The 26,923-nt window shown below is 38.3% G+C and overlaps 1 protein-coding gene across 3 annotated transcripts in view; it reads right to left on the reverse strand.

Moving 5' to 3' along the window:
- The window catches only part of PLEKHH2 (pleckstrin homology, MyTH4 and FERM domain containing H2), a 106,377-nt gene that overhangs the window by 30,448 nt on the left and 49,006 nt on the right, over positions 1–26,923 (reverse strand). For all 3 annotated transcript variants that reach the window (XM_035001670.1, XM_035001672.1, XM_035001671.1), the window contains exons 10-19: positions 26,546–26,640; positions 25,795–25,939; positions 22,985–23,121; positions 22,764–22,874; positions 22,511–22,597; positions 20,764–20,922; positions 12,054–12,134; positions 7,957–8,136; positions 4,141–4,249; positions 3,103–3,215 (exon numbers count right to left, since the gene is read on the reverse strand). In XM_035001670.1, coding sequence (XP_034857561.1) covers positions 3,103–3,215; positions 4,141–4,249; positions 7,957–8,136; positions 12,054–12,134; positions 20,764–20,922; positions 22,511–22,597; positions 22,764–22,874; positions 22,985–23,121; positions 25,795–25,939; positions 26,546–26,640 — 1,217 coding nt within the window. The remainder of the gene's footprint in view (positions 1–3,102; positions 3,216–4,140; positions 4,250–7,956; positions 8,137–12,053; positions 12,135–20,763; positions 20,923–22,510; positions 22,598–22,763; positions 22,875–22,984; positions 23,122–25,794; positions 25,940–26,545; positions 26,641–26,923) is intronic.

Below are 26,923 nucleotides of genomic sequence, written 5' to 3' on the forward strand. Positions count from 1 at the left end.
ACCCTAATATTTAGCCATCCTTGGTTTCCTGGAATAATTCTTTTAGTCATCATTTGGTATTCTTTTAAAGCGATGCTGGTTTCTGTTTACTAAGATTTTACTAGTTTTTGCATGAAATGCTGTTTTGTACAATCTTTTCTGGGGTTTGGTATCAAAGTAATATTTCACAAAAAGAATCAGGTGATATGATGACTGAGAATTGCTTCAGAGTAATCCAATGTTGGGGAACAATGGGAGTGGGGAGATGAAAACAAAACCAGCCATGTGCTAACAACTGTGAAGCTTGGTGACAAGTGCTTTGGACCTCATAATATTTTCTCAACTGTTACATAGGTTTGAAATTTTCCAAATTAAAAAGTAAAAGTAAAAAACAGAATTGAGGAAATGTCCTTCTTTTTCCATGCTTGGGACATTTAAAGAGGATTAAAATGATCTATTCTTATAAAGTTTGGCAAATTCCCCTATTTAAGTTTCATTCTCCATTCAATTTGGGCCATTTATACTTTTTTTTTTTAAAGATTTTATTTATTTATTTGAGAGAGAGAGAATGAGAGAGAGCAAGCACATGAGAGGGGGGAGGGTCAGAGGGAGAAGCAGACTCCCCGCCGAGCAGGGAGCCCGATGTGGGACTTGATCCCGGGACTCCAGGATCATGACCTGAGCCGAAGGCAGTCGCTTAACCAACTGAGCCACCCAGGCGCCCTGGGCCATTTATACTTTATTATAATGTTCATTATTTCATTCAGATTTTCCAACATAGTTGTATGGAGTCTTTCTTGCTTGGGGTATTTGTATGTTCTACAGGAGGATTTTTTATTTTTTTAAAATTCTTATTTATTTATTTTTTAAGATTTTATTTATTTATTTGATATAGAGAGAGAAAGGAGAGAGAGAAGCAGGCAGAGGCAGAGGGAGAAGCAGGCTCCCTGCTGAGCAGAGAGCCCGACATGGGACCCTGGGATCATTACCTGAGCCGAAGGCAGACGCTTAACTGACTGAGCAACCCAGGTGCCCCCATTATGGTAATTTTAAAACATGAGCAAAAATAGAGAACGGTGTAAGGATCACACATATACCCATTACCCAGTGTTAACAATCATAAGCATTTTGTCAAACTTGTTTCATTCAAACCCCCTTCCACTTTTTTCTGGAATATTTTAATGTACATCATGTTATTTTATCAATAAATAGTTCAGAATGGATCTCCAATTGATAAAGGTTTTAGTCCATAACCACTATATCATATACCTCCAAATTAATAATAATTTATGTTATCTAATAAACAGATGATTTTTTGGGGATGGGAGGAATGTAGGCAAGAAGAAGCCAAAAGAAAGACAAAAATTGAGACTCTAAGAAACTAGGGCAAAATGAAACACCAAGGTCCTGGTGTGGAGTGGAGACCTGAATCCACAGAAGGTACACAAGATTCTGAGACTGGAGGAAAGGAAGAGAAAGAAAATAAATGAGAGAATGTCTGTCAGAGAGAGAGATTTGAGGTGCTCATGTCTGATGCTCTCTAATTTTCTCAGTGAAACAGAAGGTAAGTTTGTTGTGAAGAACATTATTGAATAGGGAGTTTGGGGGTGGGGTGTGACCAAAGACAAGCAAAAGAAGAGGCAGTCAGCCCTAAGGAATGAAGACCACGCATTTATACTGGCTCCAGTCTACACATGGTTGCATGATGTTCTCTAGCTGTGTGCATTTGATCAATGTGGAAGTGGACAAGACTGATCTATGTTGGGGTTTCGCTGAAGAATGCATGGAATTATGGGTCCCAAGGAACTGACTATTAATGAAAGCCATCTAGGCTGGATAAAGAAGGAAGAAAAGCCAAGAAACAGTTATTACCATGCTCTCTCTCTTTTTTTTTTTTAAAGATTTTATTTATTTGAGAGAGAGAGAATGAGAGAGCGCACATGAGATGGGGGAGGGTCAGAGGGAGAAGCAGACTCCCTGCCGAGCAGGGAACCTGATGTGGGACTCGATCCAGGGACTCCAGGATCATGACCTGAGCTGAAGGCAGTGGCTTAACCAACTGAGCCACCCAGGCGCCCTACCATGCTCTCTCTTGATCTCAAAGAAAATAAATGACTCAAAACAAGGGTCTTAGGATGAAAAATGGAAGAATAAGAAAATAAGAGAACTCATAGGCTAAGAGATTATGGTTATAGAAAGAGATATTAGAATTGAAGCTTGTAGAGGTGGTATACTTATAAGGAATGGTGGGGTCAGGATACGGACATGGAAAATGGGAAGGTGAAGCTGACTACAGGTGAAGCTTACAGGCATTAAGGTCAGGAATCTTAAGAACATGGCACTGGTGAGTGAAGTGAAAATAAAGTCATTCAACATAATGGCAAAATTTGAGGTTGAGGGCACTTGGGTGGCTCAGTCAGTGAGGCGTTTGCCTTCTGCTCAGATCATGATCCCAGCGTCCTGGGATTGAGTCCTGTGTCAGGTTCCCTGCTCAGCAGGGGAGCCTGCTTCTCCCTCTCCCTCTGCCTGCCGTTCCCCCTGCTTGTGCTCCCTCTCTCTCTCTCTGTTAAATAAATAAAAATCTTAAAAAAAAAATTTGAGGTTGAAAGAATGTGAATTGGGAGCCAAAATCCTTAATGAAATTTGAAGAGTTACCAGAAAGTGACTGATGACAGAGATGAGGGGAAAAAGAGTGATATAGTTGAATGGCAAATGGCAAAACTTTCAAGTGGTCAGGGATTTCTAACAGAAGTTGAGTAAGAAGGATTAAAGAATAGCACTGGAGAAGAAGGGTGTTGACCCCTCTCTTCCAATACTGAGGGAGATGTGATGTGAGAAATCTCTCCTTTTGAGAGGCTGAAGGGAAAATGATTCTTCTGATATTAAGTGTTTTACACTGCCCAAACCATTCATAGTTTATTTAAGTAAATCCCAAATCCTCACTCAGAAAGCATATTAAATTCACCTAATTTTATCTCAGTAGATTTTCTTAATAATAAAAATGATGATGATGATCACATTTTGAATTTTTTCGGAGAGAGCGAAACTTTACAACCTAAATTATTTACTTTTATTTTTTCCAATTAAAATTTTAACAATGTATAAGCCCATATAAAGTTTTACCTTAAATAATTTAATAGCTTCTGTCTGTAGAGCTTCAGAAGGTAGTGTTGTCAATGGGGAAATGATTCCTTCTTTGCTGTGACACAAAGTAGGGTGTCTCCATATCTGAGAAGCTAATACATAATAAAAATGTGAACAGAAAACAGAAGAATCACTTATTTTGCCCTCCCATTAATTAGTCCTTTAGAAATTAGCTCATTCAGGCCTAGCTCACAACCTTAAGTCATATAGGTCACGAAAAACCTTTGGCAACATTATCTTATTTGTTTCCAGGCCATTGGGATTCTCATGTTTCTGTTTTGAATAAACTAAGTCTAGGAAAGTTTGGTCCTAATATTCTAGGCTAAAACAAGTCTACCAGAGCACTATCACATTGCTGAAATGTGCTAAAGATTGGTGATCCAGGTAGGAGATACCTCTGAGAAGGAGCTGGTGAGAGACAGAGGAAGAGAATCCAAAGTAGAGGGAGACAAAAGATAAAGAGAAACTTGAAGTCTTTCCTAAAAATCAGTATTTTTAAAATTCCTATGCTAGATACTACAGATATGATCTCTGTATTATGTAAAGCATAGCACAGAATCTATACTCTCAATAGGGACACCTGAGCCATAAAAAAATAATTTCAATGCAAAGCAACAAATGCTATAAAAGAGTTAAATGCAAAGTGCCTTGAGACATACTTTTAACATTTATTAAGTATCTTCTATGAGCCAGATGCTAATGTGGAGTAGGCTTGCTGATGGGGGGAGCTCCTAAGGTAGGTAGGATTTTATCAGGTTAGTTAGAAATGTGAAGGAAGGGGGGACTTTCAGGCAGAAGGAGTAATGTGAGCAAAGGTAGAACGGTTACAGGACATGGCAATCAGGGACTGATGGTGTCCCTGGAGTCTAAGAACCACAGTAAGAGACTTGGCCTATGACAAACAAAGCCAATGAAAAGATGGGTACATTGCAGGGAAACAGGAACTCACAAAGTAAAAATCAATTAGGCTAAGGGGGTTGGGTCCATTTCATATAGCCTTATATGTTGTGAACTTACAAGGTTCTCCTTCAATATTTAGCAGTTTGCAAACGAGTTGTTCAAATTCTGATCCAACATTTACATTGTTACTTCCTGCTGCAACAGTCAGATGATAAAGCCAAGTGTCCTTAAAGTCAAAACACATTAACAGAGATGTTAACCAAGATATAATTTTTGATGACTTAAAGAAAAAACAACTTGTATAAACAGTAAAAAACTCTGACACTGAAAAAATTCTTTAATTTTTAAATAATAACCAAAAGCCACCTAGTCAAACAGTTCTGAAGCAGGTTCACTTGAATTATGCTCATAGTGCCTTTTCCCATTGTTCACATTTTTATTGTTTTCTATAGATGTTTCTTAGAAAACCATGATAAAATTAAGGAAGTTAATATGATGTTGAAAGACTAGAATAAATATAACCAGTTCATATTCTTTTAAGAAACATAATAAAATCTATCAAATTTAAAATCTGACTCCCAATACATATGAATAACACATACAAAATACTTGGGAAATCCAGAAAATATAAAGAAGAAAATAATACCCAGAAAGAACTTACCTCAACACAAGAAAGGCCATATAAGAAAAGCCCACAGCTAATATCATACTCAATGATAAAAAACTGAAAGCTTTTCCTTCAAGCTCTGGAACAAAGCAAGGATGCACATTCTTGCTACTTCTATTCAATATAGCACTGGAAGTCCTAGCCAGAGCAATAGGGTAAGAAAAAGAAATAAAAGGCATCCAAATTGGGAAGGAAGAAGTAAAATTACCTCTTTGCAGATGACATGATCTTATACATAGAAAACCCTAAAGATTCCACAAAAACATTGTTAGAATAAATGAATTCAGCAAAGTTGCAGGATGCAAAATCAATATACATAAGTTAGTTGCATTTCTATACATTAACAATGAATTATCCAAAAGGGAAATGAAGAAAATAATCCATTTACAAGGGAATCAAAAAGAACAGAATACTTAGGAATAAACCTAATAAACCAGGTGAAAGACTTATATACCAAAAACTATAAAATACTGATGAAATAAATTAAAGCAGATACAAATAAATGGAAAGACATTTAGTATTCATGGGTTGGTATAATTAATGTTATTAACTACCTAAAACACCCCCAGATTCAGTGCAATTCCTATCAAAATCCCAATGGAATTTTTAACAGAAATAGAAAAACCAATCCTAAGGAACCACAGAAGACCCCGAATAGCCAAAGCAATCTTGAGCAAGAACAAAGCTGGAGGCATCACACTTCCTGATTCGAAATATATTACAAACCTACAATAATCAAAACAGCTTGGTATGGCATGAAAACACACATATAGGCCAATGGAATAGAACAGAGAGCCTGGAAAGAAACCCATGCGTATATGGTCAACTTATCTGTGGCAAGACTGCCAAGAATACATAATGGGGAAAGGATAGTCTTCTCGATAAATGGTTTTGGAAAAACTGGATACCCACATGCAAAAGAATGAAATTGGACCCTTATCTTACACACACATAAAAATCAACTCAAAAATGGAATAAAGACTTAAACATAAGACCCGAAACCACAAAAGTCCTAGAAGAAAACATAGGGACAAAACTTCTGGGCACTGACCTTGGTGATGATTGCTTAGATATGATACCAAAAGCACAGGCAACAAAAGTAAAAATAGACAAGTGCGATTATACTAAACAACAAAGCTTCTGCACAGCAAAGGAAACAATCAACAAAATGAAAAGGCAACGTATGAAATGGGAGAAAATATTGCAAACCATTTATCTAATAAAGGGTTCATATCCAAAATACATAAGGAACTCCTACAACTCAATAGTAAAAAAACAAATAACCCAATTAAAAAATGAGCAAAGGAAAAAGAAATGGGCAAAGGAACTGAATAGACATTTCTCTAAAGAAGACATGCAAATGGCCAACAGACACATGAAAAGGTGTTCAACATCACTAATCATCAAGGAAATACCAATCAAAACCATAATAAGATATCACCTCACACTCACTAGAATGGCTTTTATCAGGGGTACCTGGCTCAGTTGGTTAAGCATCTGCCTTTGGCTCAGGTCATGATCCCAGTGCCCGCCCCCCAAATCGGGCTCCCTGATCAGCGGGGAGGAGTCTGCTTCTCCCTCTGTCCCTCCCCTGGCTCATGCTCACCCTCTCTCTCTCTCTCAAATAAATAAATAAAATCTTAAAAAAAAAAAGAATGGCTTTTATTTAAAAAAAATGGTAACAAATGCCGGCAAGGATGTGGAGAAAAGGGAACACTTATCCACTGCTAGATGGAATGCAAACTGGTGCTGCGGCTATGGAAAACATTATGGAGGCTCCTCAAAAAAACTAAAAATAGAACTACCCTATGATCCAGCAATTGTACTTCTGGGTACATATCCAAACAAATTGAAACCAGGATCACAAAGAGATATATGCACTCACATGTTTATTTGCAGCATTATTCACAATAGCCAAGACATGGAAGCAGCCTAAATGTCCACTGACAGATGAATGGCTAAAGTAAATGTGGTATATACATACAATGCAATACTATGCCTTAAAAAAGAAGGAATAATTTATAAAAGTTGTTTATATGTTAATGATATAGTAGCCATCCATGAAATATTTTATTTTTTGTATTATCCTTTTGGTTCTGTTTGTGATTTTATTTGATACAGACAAGTATTTCAATTTTTTTAATTTTTTTTTTTTTTTTTCATTTGAGAGAGAGAGAGCACGAGCAGGGTGGAGGGTCAGAGAGAGAGGGAGAAGCAGGCTCTCTGCTGAGCAGGGAGCCCGATGTGGGGTTCGATCCCAGGACCCCAGGATCCTGACCTGAGCCAAAGGCAGATATTTAACCAACTGAGCCACCCAGGCACCCCTCAATTTTTTGTAGTCAAATATATCACCCATTTCTTTTTTTTTAAAGAGTTATTTATTTATTTGACAGACAGAGATAGTGAGAGAGGGAACACAAGCAGGGGGAGCGGGAGAGGGAGAAGCAGGCTTCCCGCTGAGCAGGGAGCCCGACGCGGGGCTCGATCCCAGGACCCTGGAATCATGACCCAAGCTGAAGACAGACGCTTAACCGACTGAGCCACCCAGGCACCCTAACACCCATTTCTATTGTGATTTCTTACATTGCTTTTTCTTTTTAGAAAGTGCCTTCTATTCAGAGATCAGATAAAGGCTCTTTGAAAAAATAATTTCATTTAACTCTTTACATTCATTTAGAACTATGTTGCTATATGTATGAGATGAAAAACTAATGTTTTAATGTTCCTAAATAGCCAATTTCCTCAATATATACTGAGCATACCATACTACGTATTGAATAATCCATTACCTCCCCCTTGATCTGTGATGCCTCTTTTATCACAAATTAACTTTTATATATTTATTTTATATTATATTAACTTTTATATTGTTTACTTATTACACATACATATAATACATATAATAATTCATTTTCAATTGTATCTAAACCAAAATTTTGTTGAAAATGAGTCAAAAATATAAGGGGGAGGCCTTAGAGTCACCCCAAAATACTCAGTCTAAGAGATCCACATTTTGAACATAAGGTCCCTTTGTCTTCTGCCTTCATGTACTAATTTCAGCCTTGAGGTCACTTTTAACGAGAGGATAGAAAAATGACACATGCAAACAAGGCTAGCTTCCAGGGACATGAAGAATCTCTGAAAATAGAGCTGAAGGTCTTTAACAAAGTTCTTTTTGTGTCCATAAAATTGATTTGATAATTATTACCAGTACTTAATGACATCAGTGTACACCATTCAAAATCAACCAGTAAGTCCCTAGGTACCTTTTCATGCTTGGATCCAATCAGGAGGTAAGTTGGACCTTGGTCTTTCGGGTGGATCACGATGGTGTAATGTGTGGATAACAGACTTCTCCCACTGGCTTCATAATCTTCATCTGAATCACAGGATCTATCAACTTCTTCAACTTTAGCCTCCCAGAGTTTGATCTGACCTAAAGGAAACTAAAGTAAATGTTAGTGATTGTGAGGAAGGCACTTTCTAGGTCTTTTCCTACTAAAACTTTTCATAGTCCCTTTCATTCTTACCTTTATAAAGCATATCTTTTTTTAAATGAATGCCTAAAGTCAGTTGGGTTATCTACATTGTTACAAAGTAGTAGCCACAACTAAAATGCCCAACTGTAATATAAAAGAACAGTTTGAACACTAGACAAGAAGCTACTTCTGTGCAGTGGTTCAGATTATTCATTACACTAAAATGATCCATTACCTAGTCAAGCAATTACATAATTCAGTCAAAGTATTCATTTGACTTCCTCCTCCCTCCCCCCCACCCTCAGAATTTATTTGATTAAGGTACTGGATCAAAAGGACAGTGTAGACAAAGTCTCAATACTATTCATATAAAAAGTGACAAGGTTAGGCAGCTGATACAAAGAAGTGTGATTAACTATCACCCCAAACCCCAGTGAGAAGTGTTTTGAGGATATTTATTAACACATATATCACAAAACACTGCTGTGATTTCTTCCATCTTATGTAAGGAGTAAAAAAACTTCCTAAAACTGATTTACATTGAATTTTACCTACTTTTATTGACAAAAGCAATCCAATCTGTTGTGTTGAACATTTAGCATATTTGTTTTAAAACTTTTGCTTTAATTAAGTACATTTATTCCAGGAAAATACATGGTCTGCTTCAAATTAACAGCTTCTAAAATATTTTATCAGGTTTGCATTTGCAGTCTGAAAATGTTTGTTCTAACCTGAAGGATATTTACCATCATCCATTTTCATGCTCAGGCCCAGGGCTCAATGCTTGGATTTTTTTTTCCCATCTACACTCAGTCTCTGGGTGATCTCATCCAAGCTCATGGCTTTAATACTGGCATAATTAGCTACTCTCATATTTGTACCTCTGGACTCACTATCCCTACTTAGCTGTCTTAATAGCATCTCAAACAACCTGCTCTGCCCAGTCTTCTCTATCCCTCAGTTGTTGGCAACTTTCTCTGTTTAGTCCCAAACCTTGGCATCAGTACTAACCTTCTCACTATTCCTCAAACACACCACGCACACTCCTGCCTCAGAGCCTTTGCACTTGCTGTTCCTTCTGCCTGGCATGCTATTGCCTGAAATATCCACATGGCTGCTCTTTTACTTCCTTTAGAACCTAATTAAAATGTCACCTTCTCAGTGAAGTCTTACCTGGATATCTTATCTAAGCTGAATTATTATCTGCCTAATAGCTGATTAATACTACAAAATTAATTCATTTAACTAAATGTATTGTCTTGCATGGGAAACATGACTTTTCTCCATTAAATTAATAACTATTTTCTCAGTGGTCACTATGAGCAAAGCACTCTTCTGGGCACTGAAAGAAGAAAATTTACTTCTGAAGGAAAAAACCCACAAAATTACTTACCTACATGCTTTCAGAAAAAGAAAGGCAGGAAAACAAAAACCAAATAAATAAATAAAGAATAATATTTTTTACTTATTAAATAAATAAAATTTTATTTATGAATATTTTTATTATATATTTATAATAATAAATAGATAGCAAGCTTTTAAAAATGGGATAAAGAAAATTAATTCTACTGTGATAATATATGACAATACTATCTTAATTATGTTTAGGCATATCCAATCATATGAAAATCAAGAGTCCATCCAACCATCCAACCCAACATTTAAAGATGATATTCATTTTACCAAAGGATTCATCAAATCACTATTCCAAAAAAATTGTAAATAGACCTAGTGTTTTTACATATTTTGACTGAATAAAAAAAGATATCGATCCAGATTAAAAACACATTTGTTTCTGAAAGAGCTATCGCATGCAATGAAGTAGGTCTATAGAGATTCACATGCATTCTCAATAGTTTCCCAGTGATTATAATGGATTTCTACTCATCCATCTACATTCTTCTGACTTGTTTCTTCTGTGACCAATGTTATCCATTTTTATTACATTATTATTATTAGTGAGAATATTTAAGTTCTACTCTCTTAGCAAATTTTAAATAATGTCCTCTTTATAAAACACATTATAGGAAGTATAGAAAGGTATAAGAGAAGGAAAAAAAATCATTCGTAAATTCTACCATCACAGATAATTATTCAACATTTTGGAATAGTTCTTTTTTTTTTTAAGATTTTATTTTTAAGTAATCTCTACACCCAACACGGGGCCTGAACTTACAACCCCAAGATCAAGAGTCACACGTTCCACCAACCAAGCCAGCCAGGCACCCCTTTTTTCATATAGTTCTTTCTGATCTTTTTGCTATGCATATTTTTACGTAGATGTGCCAGCCTGAGAACTAAAAATTCGCCATCCCAACTATTCACTTCTAAAATCTCGCAGTAATTGCAGAAGAGAACTTGGGAACTCTGTCTGTCAGAATCCCCTTCTCTCCAGGGTTCTCAGTTAGGGCCTGCCTCTGAGAGAACCTACATGAGGTGCGGAAAGTAAGGGAGAAGAAGTCGTGACTCTCTCGAAACACTTGCAGTCTGGTGCGTGGGCTGATGGGAGCGTCACAGAGCTTTCTCCCAAGCTGTGGAGGACCAGCTGCCACTGCGCTTTGGGTTCAGATCTCCAGCAGCAGCTTCCCTGGCCTCTGTTCCCCCAACCTTTCTAAACGTTACAGACCTTTTCTAAAAGTGATGGATGTCCCTAACTCTATATTAGAACTGTCAGACCTGGAATACAGAGTGCCTTCTGTTTTCCTGACTTAAAATTAGTCGGGATTATACTGAATGTTCAATTTTGTATTGTGCTTATCCGTGTTGCCTCTTTATGTTAGCATCTTCCCACATGACTTCAGAGGTGTCATTTTTCGTGGGTTAATTTCCACCCCGTGAGCAATACTGAGAATAATGGCATGCATCTTAAATACATACTGGTCAGAACTAGAGTGCCATCTGAAAATGGAACAGAGAAATAATAACTGACCTACATGGTCACTGGAGCAAGAAGTCTGGTCTCATTAACACAGTAATCAGTCACAGACTGCCATTCTTTGTAGCTGGCATCATTCTGTGCAAGTCCTTTTGGCCCCTGTTGGTTCAGCTTTTAGTCTCAGGAATCCAAAGTTGATGCGGAGTACCCACAGTGACAACTGGGCATACGTTTCACCTTTGAAAGCTATCCCATCTTTTCCTCTGAGAGTGAAGATAACTGAAGTTCTTTTTGGGAGGAGATTAGTTTAAAAACGAATACAAGGGGAAAATGAAGGGGGGGAAATCGGAGGGGGAGACGAACCATGAGAGACGATGGACTCTGAGAAACAAACTGAGGGTTGTAGAGGGGAGGGGGGTGGGGAGGATGGGTTAGCCTGGTGATGGGTATTAAAGAGGGCACGTTCTGCATGGAGCACTGGGTGTTATGCACAAACAATGAATCATGGAACACTACATCAAAAACTAATGATGTAATGTATGGTGATTAACATAACATAATAAAATTTAAAAAATGAATACAAGGATATAAATAGGTAGAAGATGGATAGAATCACTGGATAGATAAAGTGGTATCCAGGGATTTGATGGCCTGGGACAGGCCTGGATTCTTGTCCCTCCCCAGATTTTTCTTTCCTATCTTGCTGTCCCCTTCCTTCAACCTTACCTAGTCTGTCAGAACCTGGGAAAAATGAGAAATTGACAGTTGGGAGTGGGGAAGACTTTTCTCTTTTAAGACCAAGATGCATTCCTTAAAAGTTGCTAAGACTTCTAATTAAGAATCAAGAACCCTGTAAGTATGTGATTACCTCAGTAATAAATTTTATGCAAGATTTCAACCTTATCAAAAATTCTAAAGTTTTAGCTAGCAGTGGAAGTGTGAAAGAGAACACTTTAAGCCACAACCAACAAAAATTTCTCTAATAAGCTTATTAAAAATATATACATACCTTATCTTCTTGACTACGAAAATAATATAATGTTTTTCCTATAAGAGTACACCAGACTCTTTTGGAGTAGCCATGCTTTACCTGAAATCATATTTCAAAGAATTACAAATGTAGCTCAGAACTCGGACACCTTGAAGTATAGCATATACACTCTACCTGAAACTCTGTATGTATCCAGTTTGCTCAAGGTATAAATGATATTCCAACTAGATTGTCCAAATGCAGTTTAAGATTGACCTGTTCCAGCAGTAGCAGGGCATGTCTGGCTTTGGTGTTCACCATTTAACACTTAAAAAATGTTTGCTGTATACTATGCCTAGGGTTGAGAATTCAAAGACGGATAAAACAAGATGCCTATTTTACAAGTAAGTGTATTTCATAGTTTCCGTATTTCACAGATTTTCAATAACCTTGTGGCTCTCTGGGTTAACCTCCTAATAATGTTAGAAATGAGAAGATTAAAATCTAAAAAATTCTAGTGCTCTCCCAAATGTTAAAGATTCACTCATTCAAAACATTTGATACCTCCTCCAGAAGGATTCATACAAAATAATAAAATAATATTAAATTCTATAATACATACTAAATTCTGCCTATATGTCAGAACTATGTTAAGTGAGTGGGACAGAATTTGAATCTAGCTCCTGACTTTGAATAGTCAGAGATTGCTCTAGGGTCTGGGAATAGGGATATGAATAAGACACAGGCTCCTTCCACAAGGAGCTCACAACCTTGCGAGGAAGACAACGAAACCAGCAGTATGCTTTATACCATCATTAAGAACGCAAAAAGTTTACATTTATATCTGCTTCATGTGGAAGACATTTAATCAAAACTTTTACTGAATATTGTAGGTTTTTCATCATGGTGGCTTTATGAGGATCCTTGCTGGGAGTTCCTCCCTGCCCCAGTCCTGCCCGGGTACAGGCATCGAAGATCTTTGCCAGACAGTCCCAGCCACACTGTCAAGCCTAGAAAAACACCAAGAACTCCATTCTCTCCAGTGGATAAGATTTACAATAAGCCCTAGTGCTCCAGACCGAGAATGTGGCATGCCTGGTTGCACTTGCCCTATAATCCTACTTCCCTGGCAGCCCTGCCAAGCCTTGAGGCTAGATTCTCTCCCGCAAAAGAGTGCGCTTCAACCCGGAGAGGTCCGCCTCCTAGAAACCAAGACACTGGCCAGTAAAACTAAAGCCTGACATGCGTTGTCAGGCTTGCCCATGGTGATAAGCAGTAAGGAGAAAACTAATGCAGAAGAGAAGGAAGTGCTTGGGGAGAGGGGAGGGGATGTGTTTTACAGTTTAAAAGAAGGGGCTCAGGAAGGCCTCCCTGACATTGAGTCAGGCCCTGAAGGAGGTGGATGAGCCATGCAGTCATCTGAGGGAAGAACACTCCAGACAAAGGGGGTAAGAGTTAAGGCCTGGAGATGGTGTGTCTGAGACTGAGCAGTGAGAGGAGAGGAGAGGTCATTGGGGAAGGGACATGAGGGGCGAGGGTGGGAGGCATGCATGTTTTCCAGGGCCCTTGGGATGACTTACATTGAAATGGCCTGTTCTGACAGTAATACACTGAGAAGAAGAAAAGTAACTGCCACAAAAGATTTTACTGGAGGCAAGTCAGTACAGTAGAAAAAGGCCTGGTTTTTGAGGTCAAGAGGACCAACGCTTAAATTCCAGTTCCGCCTTATGCTAGGTGGAGGTCCTCAGGTGACTGACTTAACCTCTCAGCCTTTTTGTCCATACGTGGGATTATTGTATAACTTATTGGGCCGATGTGATGACCAAGGCAGAACATGTAATTAAAGGAAAATAGTAGTTACTCAATAAATGCTTCCTTCCTCACTATGAATAAGGAGAAATAAAACACATGTCATTTAAACCCACACACACAGCCAGCCTTTGGGCTTTCAAAGCTGTGGTTTAAGCAAACACTGCGATCTAACAGTTTGATGGATTTAGAATCCTGCTTGAACAAAAACAAAAATGTTTCATTTGGCAAGACATATTTTAGTTTAATTAAATTTAGAAACATAGATTTACAGACAAATATCCTGTAAGTTTTAAATAGTTTGTCACCCAGGTTTTTTCCTTCCTTCCTTCCTTCCTTCCTTCCCTCCCTCCCTCCTTTCTTTCTTCCTTTCTTTCTTTCTTCCTGTAAGTTTTAAATAGTTTGTCACCCAGGTTTTTTTCTTCCTTCCTTCCTTTCTTTCTTCTTCTTCTTTTAAACAAAATCCAGAAGGGCCTCTCATCAAAACTGGAGTATAATGCATCTGGCTGTAGAGAGCATACTTTTGAAATGATTTATCCTTAAAATAGAACAATGTGTACCTTTGAAGAACTACAAGTTCACAGAGACCTTTGCCAATTCACTGTAAAAGTTGTCTTAAAAGCACAATCTGTTTTTATGTGTACCTCTGATTATATTAGGATTTCTTAAAACTCTGACTTATTCTGAAAAATCCATAATAAAGCAAATTATGCTAGAAGAATCCTCACAAAAGTTTAAAGACAACCTCAAATCCTAGGGCTTTGGCAAATGAAATAATTGAAAGAATCATTTTTTATCTTGAATCCATAACAAAGGTTCTGTCTGAAACTTTAAAGACACGGTGTATCATACCCTAATGATTAGCCTCTGTCATCACACAAAATACAAGCTCCCATGGTCGTCTCTCCCTCCTAAATTCTCATGCCTGTAGCGTTCCCCACCACAAATCCTGCCACCCAGCCTTGCTGACTTCCATATCTATGTGAAAATCTTGTGAGAATAATAGCTAGCATTTGGGGAGTGTTTATGATGTGCCAGGCACTGTACTAAAGCACTTTATATGCTTAAATAATTCATTTCATCCTCCCAACACCCCGTGATGTTGGCACTATGATTAACCCCCCACTTCACAGATGAGGACAGTAAGGCACAGAGCCTGCAGGTCGCCTATTCAAGGTCACGCACGGGCAGGTGGCAGAGCCAAGACTTGTGCCCATGCTCTTGCCCTAGCCTCTGCTTCACTCCCTCTCTACCTCCTGGACTCAGTTTCTTGCTCTTTTCCTTTCCAATGACCTTTGTTGTCCTTCCATGTTTGCCATCCATCCCCTCCACCACACCCTCAATTTTTTTTCTTCACTGGAAACTGCCTACTTCTGAAATTGACATTCTATTCTCTGCTCTCAACCCTCTCCCCTCCTTCTCTCCTTACTGGAACCAGTCCTGTTCTTTGACCTCATTCCAAACTTTAAGTCCCCTGGTTCTTCCATTTTAATCCAGTTTATCAGTTCTCTCTCAGCCTCTCTTCCTTCCCTACCAACTTCGGGCCCTGAGTTTGGTCACAAAACAACTCTTGCTCCAAGGCCTGGGATTGTGTTATGTCCTCTGCTTCTTTTTTTTTTTAAAGATTTTATTTATTTATTTGAGAGAGAGAGAGAATGAGAGAGAGCACATGAGAGGGGGGAGGGTCAGAGGGAGAAGCAGACTCCCTGTAGAGCAGAGAGCCTGATGGGGGACTCGATCCCGGGATTCCAGGATCATGACCTGAGCCGAAGGCAGTCGCTTAACCAACTGAGCCACCCAGGCGCCCTATGTCCTCTGCTTCTAACATATCCACTCAAGAAAATTTCGTCTCCATTTGCTTTTAAGTCATCCAGTGGAGAGTGTGGGAAGAGGGAGGGAAGGTAATGAGGGGTTTCAGACATAACACTAGCCATAGTTAATAACTTAAAATTGGGTGATAAATATATGAGGATTCGTTCTTTTTTTTTTTTTAAGATTTCATTTATTTATTTGAGAGAGAGAGAGAGCACGAGCAGGGGAGAGGGGCAGAGGGAGAAGCAGACTCTCCGCTGAGCAGGGAGCCCCATGCGGGGCTCAATCCCAGGGCCCCGAGATCATGACCTGAGCCGAAGGTGGACGCTTAACCGACTGAGCCATCCAGATGCCCAAGGGTTCATTCTATTATTTCTTCTACTTTCACATGTTTGAAAATGCCCATAAGAAAACATTTATTTTAAATCATCATCTTCATAGATATGTGTAAAGCAAGTAAAATGTTAATTGTAGAATCTAGGTGGTGGGAATATGGGTGTTCACTGTAAAATAGTCTTCCAACTTCTCTGCATATTTGAAAATTTGCATAATAATATGTTAGAAAAAAATGACTATTCCCACATCACTACAATGTAAGTTCTCTGCTTTTATTTCTGGGCATATGACGATGTGAGAGAAAAATAACCAATATGAACTCAAATCACTAAAGTCAGGTGGGCCCTGATAACACTTAACATTTTTCTGTCTGCCCTTGAGTATTTCCGCATGTCCCTGATTATTCTCAGTCCTTTCCCTCGTTCTCACTAAATAACTTTATCTTGTGGAGTAATCTTCGTCAAGAAAACTGAGGATATCAGATGGGATCTTACTCAACGCCCCACAAACTTAGATATTTATCCTTCCTCACCTTTCTGCCAGCCTGGCCCTTCCCCCATGCCCACCCACCATGCTGTTCCACCATGCTGTTCCCCCATGCCCACCTACCATGCCCACCCACCCACCTTTTTTTTTTAAGATTTTATTTATTTATTTAATTGACAGAGAGAGACAGCGTGAGGGGGAACACAAGCAGGGGGGGTGGGAGAGGGAGAAGTAGGCCGCTGGCCGAGCAGGGAGCCCGATGCAGGGCCCGATCCCAGGACCCCGGGATCATGAACTGAGCCGAAGGCAGTCGCCTAACCAACAGAGCCACCCAGGCGCCCCACCACCCACCCACTTCTGAGCTTTGTTCTTCACCTCTCTCCTGGCTTCTTCCCTTCAGTTTGCAAACTCAAGGTATGCATTTGCTATCCTAAAAATGCTTCTCTTGACACCATGTTCCCTTCAGGTTCATTCCTTCTAATGTGCTGGACTGTGCGATCAGTCCTCCAAACTCAAATACTGTACTTACTCATCTCCCCTTTATCTTTCAACATACTGCAATGTACCTTCCTTGGTGAGCACTCCACAGCATCTGATACTGCAGACCACTCCCTCCTGTCACACACTCCACTCCCCGGCCCCCATGACTTGCTTTCCAGGGTCTCTTCACACATCTCCTTTATGTGCTCTCAGCTTTTGTAAAATCCGGTGTTCCAGCAGCAGTCCCCTGCTCTGCCACAACACACATATCCCTGGGTGACTTCTCTCACTGTCACGAATTCAACCACCAAATACATGCTGAGGATTCCCCAAATCCTTCTCTCCAACCCAGCCCCCTCCTCTGATGTAGCCTGGTGTTGCCACTCCCTGCTGGACTTCTAAATTCTTAACTTAGGTATCCTCAAAGTTCTAAAAATTGGCATGGTCCAAAATAGCCTTTGAATCAGCCTAAAACTGCCCCTCCTCTCTGAGCTCTCTTTTCATTTATTTTATTTTATTTTTTATTTTTAAATAGGCTCCACACCCAGTGTGGAGTCCAACACAGGGCTCAAGTATGACCGTGAGATCAAGACCTGAGCTGAGATCAAGAGTCGGACACTTAATCTAAGTGACTGAGCCACCCAGGGGCCCCACCCTGAGCTCTCTTATCTTTCACCCAGCCAATCTTCTCTTTCTCAATTCCTGACCCTGAATTCAAAAAATCTAACCAAAGATTTTACATCCTACCATTATTTAAATTCACCCTCTCCTCTCTTTCCCTATGACCAGTTCAGAGTCTCATCCTCTTCACAAGAACCACTTCTGCTAACTGGTCTTAGAACCTCCAGCTTACCTCCGACAAATCCACCTTCCTCGCCACAGAGTGATCTGATAACAACATGAATATGCCCCTGCCCCAGTTTACCAACCTGAAGAGTTCCACACCACCTTCAGGGTGAAGCATAAAGTCCTTAACAAGACAAAAAAGTCCTCCATGATCAGGACCCTCACAGCTTTTTCTCCAAAGGACTTATTTTCAGTGGAGATGGCACTGCTTTGAGATATTCTTTGTCCTCCCGGTCTCTTAGCCTGGGAAACCTTCCTTGCCCATTTCCATTTGGTATAACTATTCTTTCTCCTCCCTGAAGACTCAGCACAAATGAATCTTCTCCCAGAAGTTGTTCCTGATCCCACAGCCTAAATTAGATTTCTCTGTGACCTTACCATGCATCTAATAATTGCACTTGGTACATATCATTATAATATGCTATTTCCCTTTCTTTCCCAATATATGATGAGGTTCTCTGAGGGATGGGGCAATGGCCTGTTTATCTTGATGTCCCTCAGCCCATTGCCCAGCTCGTGGTAACTGCTCAATAAATTTTTGTTTTTTAAATAAATGACTTTTTAGACAGAAAATGTTCTTCCTAAGCATTAAAATAAAAGTTGCGAGAGTGACTATCCAGAATCAAATTAGTCAAGTTCTTAACATCTACCTACATATTTCTGTACTTAATAACAATGTGACAACCTGAAAAAATCTCCTCCCTTCCAAAGTATTCAAGTGCTGTTCTACAGTATCTTAAATTGTAGCCTGAATGTGGGCTCAGAATAAGTCACTCAGAATAACTGAGGGAAGTTTTTCTCTTATAAGGCTCTGAGGGTGAAAATATGGGGGTGGACATGAAAAATGGTAGGAAGGAAACCTAATAAGCATCCTGTCTACAAACCCAAATGGTTTAGTCATCTGATAATCACATCTACTTATCTTCATTTAAAATGCAATTGTGAGATGGGAGGCGGAGAATAGCAGAAATGTAATGTGCAGGAACTGACAATGCCATGTGGATAAAGTAAAAACAACCAAACAAACAGACTGTGGGAGAAGTAACAAACCCTTAGCCATAGGATCACATTAAAGTCTAAGGGTTTGATACACATGGTCCTTGAAATCAGAGGACAACTAGTTATTATGAATTATAGTAAGAATATGATTTGAAGTAGCACTGTGTTCACTGGAAAATATATATTTGCATAATACCAGGGAGTCTCTAAGTCACGGGTAACTGAAAAAACATTTTCATGGTAATGTAACATTTTGGAAAAAACATAGCACAATTCCTTGTTGAATGTATTGGTGAGTTTTTTCTCTTACTTTTGGTGTAGCTGGTCCATCTGTAAATATTATTGAGTAGCACCCATCTATGTTCCCACATTAATGCTAAGTATAAATTACATGGTGACATAGCTTGTCTAAATCTAAATTTTTAACTTCTTACATAAACAAAGCACATGAATGATGAGTGATTATTTAGAGGTTGTTTTTGTGTGTGATATTTTATGTGTAAATATTTTATTGTATTTTCTTAAAGTGACCAATAGGATTTTTTAAATTGAAAAATAATATTTATCTCAGCATAAACCAATTCTTCCTCATTCTAAAAAAGTGAGAAAACAGAATTAAGCAAGAATAAAATCAGAGTTACAATATATCTTGGTATATTTCATTTTCAGACATTTTTCTCTCTATATATATAACAAAATGGGCTAATAATATAATACTGCTGTCTATTCTATCAACTAACAATACATCATATTTCTAGAGCACTAAGTATTCTTTTACAATATTTAAATGGCTACATAGTAAAGCATTATCTGATTATACATACTTGTTTAAACTATCCTCTACTTTACATTTAAGTTGATGCCAATTTTTCTTCATTATAAACTGTGCCAGGCAAGTAATCTTGCTGGGACAAGTGAAATGTTCTATATTGTGATAGAGTGATAGTAAATATTTGTCAAAACTCACCAAACTCTATACTTAAGATATGAATTTTCTTTATCTATTTTTTTTAAGTAGACTCCATGCTCAGTGTGGAGCCCAACGTGGGGCTTGAACTCACGACCCTGAGATCAAGACACGAGCTGAGATCAAAAGTCAGATGCTTAACCAACTGAACTACCCAGGTGCCCTATGATCTGCATTTTAGTTATTATACCTCATTTTTTAAAAATAGGAAAAAAAAACAAACCATGCTGTGATGGACATTCTTACACTTAAATCTTTTGCAAACTAAGACCATTTCCCAAGTATAAATTTCTTGGACTGAGATTGCTGGATGAAAAGGTCTGTATAAATGTTTTTAAACATTTAATATTTATTCATTTCTTCATTCGAAAACATTCACTGAACTAACACTTTGATCAAGATACTACCAAATTGCCATCTTCTTTTCTTTTTCCAAATTGCCTCTAAAGTAATATGCTCACTAGCAGATTTCTTAATTTGTGTCAATACTGTATTTCATAATTTTAAAAAGTATCCTCCCTTTGACCAGATTATTTTTTTCAAGTAGTCCCCATGCCCATCGTGGAGCCCAACATGGGACTTGAACTCAGGACCCTGAGATCAAGACCTGAGCTGAAATCAGGAGTTGGACACCAAATCAACTGAGCCACCCAGGCACCCCTTGAGCAGATTTTTTAAAATATCATTTGTATATTTTATGTCTACCAACTCTACTTCTTTCCCATTGTGTCCTTCGTTCTTTTCCCCCATTGATATTTTTATCCTTTACTTACTGATTAGGAAAAGCTTGTTTTTCACATGTTTTAAACAACTTTCCTAAGCTTTTCAACTATCTTTTAAAAATTCTGGTTAGGGAATTTTTGATGGTAAGAACATTTGGTATCCTAAGTAAAATACCCTTCCTATCCAAGATAATTTAAATATTCAATACACATATTTTCTGACACCCACTTATGATCAGTGGGGCTAACTCCCCAGTTGCCTAGGACACTTCTATGCACGTAAAGGTCCTACCTTGGTGAGCAATCCCTTCACTGTTGGTTTGCCCTCAGGCTGCAGGAAAAGCGGGTTGGCAGCTTGTACTCGGAGAACATTCTGTAACACTTTAATCCATTCTTCCAATATATTGGGAGAATCTGCAGTCAGATAGTATGTGTGTTTTTCAGTGGTCAACTAGAATGGGATGAGAAAGAGATAGGAAAGGAAACTCTGAAGATTTAGGATTATTAACTTTTCCCTGTCTATCCTAAAAACATCATTAATTAACGTAGAAACAAACATGCCATACCTTGAATCCTAGGTGCTAAAAAATGACTCCATAAATAATTTAGAGTAGTTTAACGACTTTGTGAGAATTACAATAGTTAACTTGGTGTTGAAATAATTTTTTCACTTTAGTTTACTTTGAAATTTCAGAGTATTACGCTTTTGAGTCATGATTTTTTATCTTGGTTACTCATTACCTTTTCTTTTTCTCCCTTAAATGTGCTACAGGCTCCTGGCTGTTGAAGTGATATAATATAATAAAAATATATAAAAATATAATAAAAATAAAAATACTATATTTTTAGCAAATAAAGAGGAGTTATTTGTTATAGAAATGAAGAAATCAATTATAAATAAAATAAGAAGACCTTACTTAGAAGAGGAGAAATTCTTACAATCTGTGGTCAGATATTATGAACCCACAATTTAGTCTTAAATTAACCACATTTCAAAATTTCCAAATATTTCAGAAGCTTGTAGATGATTCTTTTTTTTAAGATTTTATTTATTTATTTTAGAGAAAGAGAGAGGGAGAGAGAGAAAGGAAGAGAGAGAGAGTACATGGAGGGGGAGGGTTAGAGGGAGAAGAGAATCTCAAGCTGACTCCACGCTGAGCTCGGAGCCCGACATGGGGCTCAATCCCAGGACCCTGAGATCATGACCTGAGCCGAAACCAAGAGTTGGCCGCTTAACTGACTGTGCCACTCAGGGGCCCCACTTATAGATGATTCTTACTGGCCATGCTTCAAGACAAAACTTTCCCTCATTCTCCCTTCTACATTTTTGGGCAATTCTCAGTATTATCTCCAGAAAACACTGATAATGAGCCTTATTCCTCTCCCCAAAGGAGCAAGATATGAAAATAATAATTATTGAAGGCATTTCAGAAATAAAGTATCTGAATTTAAATTACATTTACCAAACTCTCTCAAGAGTGTTTTATTTAGTAGGCTTCTAGCAAGACTGGCCTTATTGTGTGGGTTAATGGCCAGCAGCTATGTCTCGGGTATGACTTGGTGTGAAGTAGGACAGCCTTCTCCTCACCAATATTTTTCCCACTTAGATGCTATAGCAGCTGAAGTTCATAGAAGAAATGCCATTTTCTGATTCTATATCAAAATGCAAGCTCTCCTGAATTTAGTAGTACATCAAACTAATAATATTGGGAATTCATTTCTCAGATAAGCCTTCCCTAAAATAGCTAGACGGTTGGAAAGCTGAGAATAGCTGGGAGACCAAGTATAGGGAAAGATGAGTGTATGGGATAAAGGGCAAAGGAAGTGCTGTGGACAGTTACTCAACACAAACCTAGCTTATGTTGTATTTTTAACTGAGAAGGCCTGGGGTTTCACACGTTTTTGAGGCATCGCACTTAACACAAAATGAATAAAGAAACACCGAATCATCCAATTTCCTCTCTGTTAGCTTGGGTAATTAAGAATTGGGTTTTGCATGATACAAAAAAGTAAGAAAAAAAAAAGTTAATATAAAGTACCTGAACTGTTTGTTTGTTATCTCCTCTTAAAATACCACAGGATGCACTAAGTTCAATATGGCCCTGGGGTTTTCTAATTACATCACTCTGTAGGAAAGGAAGAAAACCGAAAGGTAAAGTGATTGATTACCTGTAACAGTAATAGTAAGAAATGCTTTGTATAATTAATTGAATTACAGGGAAGAAAATCAATCAGAAGTTTGATTTATAGTTTGAGGAATTCAGCTGTAAACAGCAAGTGCTTCCCACTTACCGGAGATTTATAGTAAAGTAATTCACCACCTTTAAGAACAAACCACCTCCTCTTCCAAGTCTTGACTTTACCACTCATTTTTAATAAATAGCCAGATTTTTCCAGTGGTTCCTAATTAAAAAGAAATTTTAAAAATTTAAGTTTCCTTTTGGAGGCTCAAACTAACAAGATTCATTAATATTTTGTTTCTTTTTTTTTTTTAAACCTGATTCAGTGTTTACATTTTTCCCGTTATCACTGGATGATGAGCAAGTTTTAGGGAGCTTCTGTTCTGGCTGTGAGTACTCTGTGTCTGTGGAGTAAGCATCTGGGGGGATGGCATAATCACTTTCAGATGCCACTGAAGAGAGAGACACACCTAGATGAATAAAGAAATAAATTAAGTCAATATTTAATAATCAGGTGGTCCAAATGCCAGCTGTGAGTTCTCCTAAGGAATACAGCTATTCCAAAATCATAAGCCTTCCTAGACTAGATTTATTCTCATACCTTTCACCAGAAAGAACTTTTAAAGCAGAAAACAGAACTAAAGGGTATGGATTATCAGCAAACCTCCAAGGAAGTCACAGGAATATAAATATGTTGGTATGATTACAAGCACAGCAAATTTTACATAAACTGTACTATATATACATAAAATATATGCAAGGATACTAATGTATTTTTTATGAAGGATTAAAAACGTGTATTTACATATTGATATATATATGTATAGGCAAACAAATGTTTGATTTTAATTTATCAAAATTTGTACAATCACTATTTTTTTTTAAGATTTTATTTATTTATTTTGACAGAGAGAGAGAGAGCACAAGCAGGGGGCCCGGGAGAGGGAGAAGTAGGCTCCCCACCGAGCAGGGAGCCTGATGCGGCGCTCGATCCCAGGACCCTGGGATCATGACCCAAGCCGAAGGCAGACGTTTAACTGGCTGAACCACCTAGGCACCCCTACAATGACATTTTAAACCACTTAGTTTTTGTAATCACTTTTAAAGTAATCCACATCAAAAAGAACTTCATAATTTCAGTAGTATTTTTCATATAAGTTGAATATACCAGTTTATAAATTTTAAAAATCTTTTTGTAAAAGAGAAGCAATAAGACTTAAAGATATAAACAGACTATTTCATTTGCCAGCAGCTACAAAGTAAAATTCAAGGGAACATTTTCATGATAATTCACTTGCCTTTTTTTTAGAAAATGACTTACAAGTTGCAAGCCACATTTGCAGGGTCCCTACAATTGGAGATTTTCAATATAATAAAATCAAGGACTTACATTATTATTCATTGCAGTATCTGGCAATTTTTAAAAGTGTTTATTAACATTTAAGGGACTTGTCAGGACAATGTCACTATATCATTATTCTTGTTTATTTGACTAACACAAGTAAAAGTCACGACAATAATAATACCTTTATTTTTCATAGAATAACAGAATTTAGATTTATAAGGGACCTCAGAGATCATCTTGATTAATGCCTTCATTCTCTAAGGAGACTAAGGTCCAGTGATTAAATTAAAATATTTGTCCAAAGTCAAATAGCTAGGCAGGAGCAATGGTGGAGTGCAAATCTCAGGCGCCCAGCCCCAGGGCCAGTGTGCTGGGCACTCCCCTGGGTGCTAGGGATAGAGCAGACAACAAAACAGAAAAATCTCTGCCTTCATAGAACATATATTAGTCAGTGGAGACAGACAAAAATAGGCAGTAAGTGCTAGGAAAAAATATAACGTAGAACAGACTAGAGGGAATTAAAAGAGCTAGTAGTTGGAGAAGAGCAAGGAATTGCAATTTGAATGGTGTGCTCAGGGTGGATCTCACCGAGAAGGCAGTGTTTGAGCAAAGCACTATAGTATGTGCCAGAGTTAACCTGATAGACATGTGGGGGGAAGAATACCAGGTAGAGGAAACAATTAGTGTGAAGGTCCTGAAATCAAAGCATGCCTGGCATGTTCTAGGAAGAGCAAGAGGGTCAGTGTAGCCAGAGCTGAGCAAGGAAGGAGAAAGGAGATGAGATCAAAGACATAAGAGTCACGTAACACCTCATAACCATTATGAGTCTGCAGTGTTTTGAGCAAAAGTGTAATGTAACCCGATCCTGGCTGTTGGGGGCCAAGGTAGGAGTAAAGAGGCTGGTGGAAGCCCAAAATACTAAGTCTATGAAAATTGAACAGTTCCAGCTGAAGTTGAGGGGTTGAGGATTACCTAGGGGTTCCATGGAACATGGTTTGAAAACCAACAGAGCACACTGCATTAAAGGCTTTCATAAAATACAGGTGCCATTTAGTGTGATTATGTCTCTCTGTCACCTCTACCTATGCCAAAAATTTCTTCACAATCTACTAAAACTCATAGACATGCCCAAAATAAAGCTTTTGTTGGTTTCCATTCTTTTTTTTTTTTTTTTAAAGATTTTATTTATTTATTTGAGAGAGAGAGAATGAGAGACAGAGAGCATGAGAGGGAGGAGGGTCAGAGGGAGAAGCAGACTCCCCGCCGAGCAGGGAGCCCGTTGCGGGACTCGATCCCGGGACTCCAGGATCATGACCTGAGCCGAAGGCAGTCGCTTAACCAACTGAGCCACCCAGGCGCCCCTGTTGGTTTCCATTCTAATATCAGATTAACCACCAAGTTTTTAGGTGTATTTTCCATCACTTAGCAGCATAACAAATTTAGCTGAAATAAGACTATCCCATAAATTATCCAAAATGCCACACACTAACTATAAAAGAGAAACTCTGTTTTGGCCAATTATTTCACTCTATTCCCGTAATAAAGTGATCTCTCTCTTATAGATAAGGTAAGGTTAAACAAAACAAAACAAAAAAGATCATGTGGCTTGGGTGGTATCACAAAAGAATTAAGAAGAGAACTAGGACTAGAATATAAGCATCTTAGTCCTGGCTAATTCTCTTTTCACTTCGTTCAAAGCGAGTACTTTGTTTTAAAAAGTCCTGTTATGGAGATAAAATTCCTATTAAATATCCTGAATTACGTGGAGTTGTCTTGTACTCCTGAGACTTTCCCTCACCTCGTTTCATGGCTCTAGGGCTGCCTGGGCCACTCCGACTGCGCGTGTCTGACTCCGACGTCCGTGAGCTGGATCTGGAACCATCTTCTTCCTCTGACCCAGAGGAGTCATCCAGGAATGGGCTGCTGCTTATTTGTGTTGCCTTCTAAAGAAAAGCACAACAGCCTATATGTGTCCATCTCTAAAGTCACCTCTCTTTTTAGATATGAAATGTTTTACCAGAAGTCATGGAATACGATTTTTTTTAAAGGAATACAAGAATATACTTTGGCATTTTCAAAGTCATTTGTTAAATCCCAAATTCTCATTAGCAAGGCATTTGTCAAATATTAAAGATTCCTGAAAAACATAAGGCCGTTAATACTTGACAATACTTACTTTAATTAAGTACTTCAAGCAAGGGAAGAGAACCCTGGCAGTGACAGAAAAATCTTTCCAAATTAGGAGCCTTCCCTACATCATTAATAGTGATATTTTCTTTAAACAATTAACCACCATGGAGGGGGTGGAAAATCACATGGGGTAAAATAAAAATGGGCCCAGACCTCTAATACTCTGAGAAGCATAAATATCTTCTCTAGATCTTTCCATTTCTTCTCTTTTTATGATATATTAGTGTGAATGTCTACAACTTCCTATAAAGGGAGAGTCAGAGTAAAATGTCAAGAATGGAATCTGGAGCTTGAATAAACAGTTTTCTCAATCCACCATGAAGAGAGCTACATGCTTAGCAGTAACAGTAATGACTTACCCCCTTCAAAGTTGTATACACAGGGGTTGTCATATTCTTGTATATCAGAGAGGTATAGAGTCCTGATGTGGTATAGGACAACAGAGCAACGGAATCTGAAACAGAAAACAAAGTGATTTAAAAAACAAACACAACAAAAAAAACCCTTCTCTCTAGCACTTAGGTCTATTTCTTATGGACGTGAGCTAGCAAAATTTCCAATTAAAGAGAAGTTGGATTAACATGCATGACTGTTCTCTCGTCTGCTGTAAGAATGATACACTCTCTTCCATGGCTCATTATTTCCTCACATGTGCTACTTCCCCAACCAGACTGTAAGCTCTTTGAGAGTAAGGATCAAAGCTTTTATTTCTTCAGCAGGCATCTCTCTCCTGCTCA

Source organism: Mirounga leonina, unplaced genomic scaffold, assembly GCF_011800145.1.
Source record: "Mirounga leonina isolate KUSES-001 unplaced genomic scaffold, KU_Mleo_1.0 Mir_125, whole genome shotgun sequence".
NCBI classification, from domain to species: Eukaryota; Metazoa; Chordata; class Mammalia; order Carnivora; family Phocidae; genus Mirounga; species Mirounga leonina.